A 7642-nucleotide genomic window follows, 5' to 3' on the forward strand; every position below is an offset into this window, starting at 1 on the left:
GCAACGATACAGAAAATAAGGCAATATCCTATTAAATTAATCTGAAAGTGTGTGTGTGCCTATTTCAAATAGGATGAAATAATAAGAATGTTCCGAAAAAGGATTGTCTCTGGGGAGAGAGACACCTACTAAAGATTTCTTCCGAACAAATGTGTTTGTCCCAGTGTACCTCATAACAGTTGGCAAAGATGCTTTCAAAGAGAAATGGCTTTTTTTGCTGTTGTCAATTATTGCTACATTTCTTTGACATTGCCTCTAACCTGATCTTTCTTACCTGTCTGAACAACTATTTCACACAATCATTGACTTTAAAATATTATTTTTTTCCGCCTTCTAGCTTGCTTTATAAATCAGAGATTCAGAGAAACGAATTTATTCCTAGTCTTTTTCTCTCTTAATTTTACATGATGTTAGACGTCCACACATGAATGTTCCTCCCAGAGGCTATTGTCTTCACTGTTTATTGCTTTCCAGCTTAGCTGGCTGGGATAAGCTGCCAACAGCCTCATTGGGCACATCGCCCCAGGCCAATCTCTTTTACTTTTTCTATACTTCAGATATAATTGCAAGCTTCCCTTGGTGATTCTGAGAAAGATAGAGGTGTGGAGCTATTACTTCCTTAATCTTTGAGATGGGCTGTCTTCTGGGAGAAAGGATACACCGAGGTCAAGAACTGCTGTAATATCATCAAGAAACAGCAGCATCTTAGCACCTTGTAATTATGGAAACACACAAGTTGGAAAGATTGACCAAAGTTCTCAACTAGCCCCAGGAGCAACAGGGAACCAACACTGATTGGAAACATATGTTTGTGTGCAGTATATGTGATAGATCATTATGGATATCTACCAAATCTGAACATCTACAGTGCAAATGAACCTAACATAGAGACTATGATGATCAACATCTTCATTGATTTGGAGAAGTATGATTTCTACTTTCCCCTTTACACATTTCTGCCTGTGTTATCACTTAAGGTTATGTATTAACACTGCATAATTTTGAACTTAACTAGGCATGACTGGCTGTCATGATATTTAGAGTATTTACAATGCAGTTTTACACTGGAAAGTGATTGCCATATTGAGGCTTTGGAAAAATGCATGTGATAGTCAGAAAGAAAATTAAGCCTTGAAAGTCACAGGGATCACTGAACCAAATTTTAAGACAAGATGTTGCCAACTTATTGAAGACAATAGCAAGCCCATGCTAGCTGGCACAGTGGGCCATCCAGGGTCAATGGAGGGAAATCAGCAGCTCCAGAGAAGGGAGTCAGTTGTGCTTTATGCATCCCTGGGGGCACAGCAACAGGCTATGGAAAATCTGAAACTAATCTATTTCCATTTTGTAGAGGCAAGGTCGGATTGAAACCCTTGCATGGTCTGCTGGCATCCCAGAAGCATGGTCAACAGGTCATCACTGCCACGGTGTGTCAGAATCACAGAATCACAGAATCACAGAATGGCCGAGGTTGGAAGGGACCTCTGGAGATCATCTAGTCCACCCCTCTCTGCCAAGCAGGATCACCTAGAGCACGTTGCACAGGATGGCATCCAGGCAGGTTTTGAATATCTCCAGAGAAGGAGACTCCATAACCTCTCTGGGCAACCTGTCCCAGTGCTCTGTCACCCTCCCAGTAAAGAAGTGCCCCCTCATACTGAGCCAGAACCTCTTGTACTTCAGTTTGTGCCTGTTGCCTCTCGTTCTGTCACTGGGCACAACTGAAAAGAGACTGGCTCCATCCTCTCGACACCCTCCCCTCAGATATTTATGTACATTGATGTGGTCTCTCCTCAGTCTTCTCTTTTCCAAGCTAAGCAGGCCCAGCTCTTCCAGCCTGTCCTCATATGACGGGAGCTCCAGTCCTCTGATCATCTTCATAGCCCTCCTCTGAACTCGCTCCAATAGTTCTGTGTCCCTCTGTTACTGGGGAGCCCAGAACCGGACACAATACCCCAAGTGTGGCCTCACCAGGGCTGAGTAGAGCGGGAGGATCACCTCCCTTGACCTGCTGGCAACACTCTTCTGAATGCAGCCCAGGGTACCATTGGCCTTCTTGGTCACAAGGGCGCATTGATGCCTCCCTTCCAGTCAGCCTGCCTCCACCAGGACTCCCAGCTCCCTCTCTGCAGAGCTGCTCTCCAGCAGGTCAGCCCCAGCCTGTACTGGTGCTTGGGGTTATTCCTCCCTAGGTGCAAGACCCTTCACTTGCCCTTGTTGAACTTCATGAGGTTCCTCTTGGCCCATCTCTCTAGCCTGTCCAGGTCCCTCTGAACGGCAGCACAGCCCCCTGGGGTACTAGCCACTCCTCACAGCTCTGTGTCGTCAGCAAGCCTGCTGAGGGCGCACTCCATTCCTTCGTCCAGGTCATTGATGAATAAGTTGAACAACACTGCACCCAGTACTGACCCCTGGGGGACACCTGTATCTACAGGCCTCCAACTAGACTGCAACACCGAGCACAACCCTCTGAGCTCTGCCATCCAGACAACTGCCAACCCACCTCACCCCCCACGCATCTAGGCTACACTTGCTGAGCTTGTCTATGATCATTGCTGTGTCCTGTGCTCAGCCATGGCTTATCCACGTGGTGTCTTTCAGACACCTGCAGCAGCACAACGACTTCTGGAAATGCATTCCAGCCTTTCTTTTTTTGCTCTGGTAAATCGTGCCGTGAGGAGCCCTGGGGGCTTTCTCCCATGGTAGTACGAGGGGCTGTATTTACTGCTCCCTCACACAGGAGCTGAGCTGCTGGAGTCCGAAAAGGAGCGCCTCTTGATTCACATCAGGCAAGTTACAACCCCACAGCTTCTCTGCCGGTTAATGGAGGTTTTGCCAACCCACGATATTCTCTGCTGCATTTGACATAAATCCTTGTCTTCCACCACCTGGTAGCTGCAAAAGCACAGGAGGGGCTGTAGCACTGTGACAAAGCAGAGCCCTGCCTGTGTTTAGGCATTTGGCTTTCTTGCTCATGTTCTTTTCCGCCTTTTTTTGGGCTCCTTCAGAAATCAGCTGTACCAAAGTAGGTTTTCATTACAAAAAGAGGGAGCAGTGGTTTATACAAATTGTTTTTCTTTTACTTAGGCAATTAAAGTAAGATGAATCAATTTATGCAGGTGTTAAACAAGGTGGGGTCTTATTTTGTTATAAAGAAATGTGACATTTCCAATTGTCAGCAGAATAGGAATATAGTCACCTACAAACCAGCTTCTGGAATCAGTATGTTTTAAAATTTACTCAGTTTTTGAAGTAAGTATCTTAACCTAATGCTCCTTTTTTATTTTTATTTTTTTTTAAGGATGCTTTGATGTGCTGGACCTCAAAAAGACATAAATCATGAATTTACCAATGTGACTTTTATCCACTGTAAATTAAATATAATAATTTGATAAATGTGATTTTAAGACCACAATAATAATTAAAAGCCACAGGAAAATGTCTGAACATAATTACATTATGTAATCTGTGATTTCACTGGTACTGTGACTTTTTCTTGCTCTAGGTTTATGTGCAAGTCTACAAGGCTGCTCTGAGGTGTCTTCTGAAATGAAATCACTATCACCAAAACAGAATCAATTGGAAGCTCTAAAAATGCATGACGACATAGGCCTTGCTCTTTAAAGCTGAACTGTATTTTCCATTTTGAGTTTTGCTGACTTATAAATTTCCTAGAATCTCCTGTAAAAACTACTATACCTTCTGCAGGCTTTTTTTCCATCACGGGAAAGTTCCCTTCCAACTCATCTATGAACACAAGCTGTGGGAACTCAACATTTCTGTCAAACTGAAGTTGAATAAATACCTGATTGTTGTCTTAAATACAAAAATACAAGTGTTAGAAACAAACAAACAAAACATAATTTTAAGTGTCCAGGCATAGGTTAAAAAAATAAAATCATCATTTGTCTCACTCCAACTCACTCCATATTAATTTTTAATCACTTCAAAAGGAAAAAAAAAAACAACATAGATAATCTGGGTTTGGACAATACAGCAGAATATACAAAGATGTAGTAGTTAAACTGATGACTGATTACAGGGAAATATGACCCAACACTGAAACTCTGTACTTTTATTTTTTTTATCATTTTGATATTTCTCTTCCTTTTGCCTCAGCAGGTAACACCTGGTCATGGTAGGAAATCACACGCTGACTAAATTTGTCCTCTTGGGAATTACAGACAGCCCGTTTGCGCAGGTGCCTCTCTTTGGGTTGTTTCTACTGATTTACGTTTTCACTTTGGTGGGGAACATTGGGATTATGGTCTTGGTTTGGGCTGTTCCCAGCCTTCACACTCCCATGTACTTCTTCCTCACACATTTTTCATTTACTGACATCTGCTATTCCACAGTGATCTCCCCCAAAATGCTAGCAGATCTGTTATCAGAGAACAAAACAATTTCTTTTGCCAGCTGCGTGATGCAGTTCCATGGCTTTGTGTTCTTTGCGACTGCTGAGTGTCACCTCCTTGCTGTCATGGCCTACGACCGCTACGTTGCCATCCGCAACCCACTGCTCCACGTGGTGGTCATCTCCAGGCGCATTTGCAAGCAGTTGGTGGCAGCTTCCTACGTTGTCGCCTTTCTCAGCGCCATTGTGTACACGGTCTGCACGTTTGGGGGCTCCTTCTGCGGACCCAACCAGATCAACCACTTCTTCTGTGATGCCAGCCCCGTGCTAAAGCTTGTGTGCTCTGACACCCACAGCAGTGAGATAGTCATCTTCATCACTGTTGCCATAAACGCGGTGGGCACAGGCATGGTCATCTTGCTCTCCTACATCTGTATCCTCCACACTGTCCTGAGGATGCACTCAGCAGGGAGCAGGTCCAGAGCCTTCAACACGTGTGCCTCCCATTTGATGGCCATTTCCCTGTTTTATGGGACAATTTTCTTCATGTACCTCCAACCCGCATCCAGCCATGGCAGCCTGGACAAGGTGGCCTCTGTGTTCTACACCTTGGTTACCCCCATGCTCAACCCACTCATCTACAGCCTGAGGAACAAGGAGGTGAAGGACGCTCTTGTCAAGAGCAGGAGAAAGGTGTTAAGCCACTGGTAACATTAAGAAGGTAAACCAGCTGTGAAATGAATAGTTTATCTCATGTGAGAAAGCCCATGTTGCATTAAAAAATGTATTTTTCCCTAGACCTCAAAACTTTATGTAGGTTCTTCCATAGTTTCTGCACAAAAGTGAATTACAGGGTTTAGCCCTGAGAAATAGACCCCATAATCACATCTTCCTTTGAAGAAAACCAGGAGGAGGGGGAACCTCAAGCTTTATTTCACTTCACAGTCACCAACCGATAGAAAGAAATCACTCAGAATCTCACAGGAAATATGAACCATAGTTTTCTTGATTTATACTTTTTTATAATGATAAATACGTATTTTTCTTGTGAAATTATTGATCTTATCCCTAAACTCCAATAAAATCCCTCACTGTTACCTGTGAGTTATTTATTAGAGCTGAGCTGGTGGAGTGGAGTGAGCAGTTTGGAAAGATAAGTGTATTTAGAATTTGCTTTCTGAAAATATAAGATAAAATGTTTAAAATGAAAGCGTGCATTTCTTTCTGACTTAACAAGTGAGAAATCCAGTGGAAGTCAGGATCTCAAGCTATAACTTGGAATATAGAAGGGAATCCCTCCGCAGGCTGGCACACTTCAGTGTGCATTTTCACTTAAAAGGACAAAGCATAGACAATATGACTAGAAATGGCAATGAACTGTTCTGGGAGTGGCCAGCATCAAAGATGAGTTCTGCACAGCGACTGCACCAAGGGGGAGCTGTCATTCACCATCAGCAGTGCTTTACGTTCATTTTAGGTGCCATTTACTTCAGCGGTGAGACAAATGTGACTGCATCTGATGATACACATTGGTGTCACAGGTGCAGGTGCCAGCTCACGGCTCACATGTGCCACGAAAACCAAATGGCATGTTTCATTTAAAAAGTCAGCATGGATCTGGTTTCCACAGTTGAAAGACAATGCTGCACACATCACCTGTGTAGCTGGTAGTGGCTTGTTTCTGAAAACAAACAAACAAACAAAAACAACAACAAAAAAACAGCCATTCTACAAGTTACAGCTTCATTAAAGAAGGGGACACACAAAGAAAGGGCCCACAACACTGGGATGGGGGCCAGCAATCCTTCCCCTTTACCTGGCAAACCTGTAGGAGAAAAAGCATCCTAATTTCTGCTCATCCTAATTAATTCCAAAGGACATTCACTGTTCCTTGAAGGCACACACAGAAGCATTTGTGATTTGGGTGCAACTCTGCAACTTCCTTGCATCATTGTCCACACAAGAGAGCAAGCACAGCTCAGGCTGTGTGGGTCTGTCCAGCAGTGCAGCTTCCTCCTTCTTGGGCACTCGGCCTGAGCTGTCCCTTGCCCACTGATGCCACTTGGACACCAGGGCCAGAACTTATCACACCATCCTCTCCCTCCTCCCCCAAAGGAGCTTGTTAGAAACCAGAGCCCCATCCCCGAGAGACGGATACGCTAAAGACCACGTGCCTGAGTAGATATAGGTGAATGTCAAAGAGTTTGCAAACACTGAGACTCTTGTTATCAGAGAGGGTGAATCTTTATTTTAAAAACTTCACCAAACCTTGTTATTCTTCCTTCTAGTTTGTTGGCTATTTTTGCTTGCAGTATACAAATATAGAGCTCGCTGCTGCTTGGTGAATTACCCTGCTCTACATTACCCTACTCTTTTCTCTTATTTTTAATTAAGTTTGCAAGGCAGAGACAACTAAAAAGCTTAAAGGTTTAACCAGACTGCATTCCTGAAAGAGGTCTGGATGGCTTTATTCTCATATGTGGTGGTATCCAACTCAGGAAACATCCAAGAAGAACTTCCATCTAAAATGAAGTGGATGCAGAATTGTAAATTTTGATTTTTTTGTTTGTTTGGTTGGTTGGTTTTGTTGTTGCTGTTTTCTGTTAAGATTGATGCTGCAATACTTTCCTTTGAACTTTGCAGAGATGGGGTATACAAAACCCAGAAATTGGGGCTGTAGACAGAAACTTACCACATGAAATACAAACTGAGATCCTCTCTGTGAGTGGTTCTGACACCTCAAAAAGCAGGAAACATTTTTGGTGGGAAGAGCTGGAAATATCCCTCTTTACCCTTCAGGTGCTTCAGGTACAATTTGGTCAGCCCAAAAGTTATTTTGGAAAGAGGAATTCAGATGTTGTGTAGATCATTCACAAAGTGGCCTATATTTACCTGAGCTCTTAAGACTGTATTCATATAACCTAATCTTATCTATCTAAAAATTATTTCTCACACCTTTAGCTTTAGATATCATACCTAGCTTTATCCTTTGGATAACAGAGAGGACGATGTCTCAGAGTGGTGCCTAGCACAGGTGAGAGAAATACTACCTTTTCCTATAATGCACATATTTCATTAACATGAGCAACAGAGTGTAAATGCTCTGCTATTCTCAAGGAGAGGAAGTTTTGATTAAGATATTCTTGTTAATGTTATCAGGTCTTTGCAGAACAGACCATGGAGAGGCTAATTGGAATACAATTTTTAAAAGCAACCATTTGGATGAATATTTACCATCGTCAGACATTTGTCAGACTTAAGTTTTCTGTAATGTCTTTCTAAGTACTT

The 7642-nt window shown here is 43.0% G+C and overlaps 1 protein-coding gene across 1 annotated transcript; it reads left to right on the plus strand.

Annotated features, from left to right (window-relative positions):
• The first annotated feature begins 4135 nt into the window (after nt 1-4135).
• On the plus strand, nt 4136-5065 carry LOC121070603 (olfactory receptor 1020-like). The gene has a single exon (XM_040557987.1). The coding sequence runs from the start codon at nt 4136-4138 to the stop codon at nt 5063-5065; it is 930 nt and encodes a 309-aa protein (XP_040413921.1).
• The last annotated feature ends 2577 nt before the right edge of the window (nt 5066-7642 follow it).

Source organism: Cygnus olor, chromosome 5, assembly GCF_009769625.2.
Source record: "Cygnus olor isolate bCygOlo1 chromosome 5, bCygOlo1.pri.v2, whole genome shotgun sequence".
NCBI classification, from domain to species: Eukaryota; Metazoa; Chordata; class Aves; order Anseriformes; family Anatidae; genus Cygnus; species Cygnus olor.

Excerpts from the sequence above, each read along its gene's own strand:
- LOC121070603 (XM_040557987.1), top strand. The coding sequence starts at position 4,136 with ATGGTAGGAAATCACACGCTGACTAAATTTGTCCTCTTGGGAATTACA.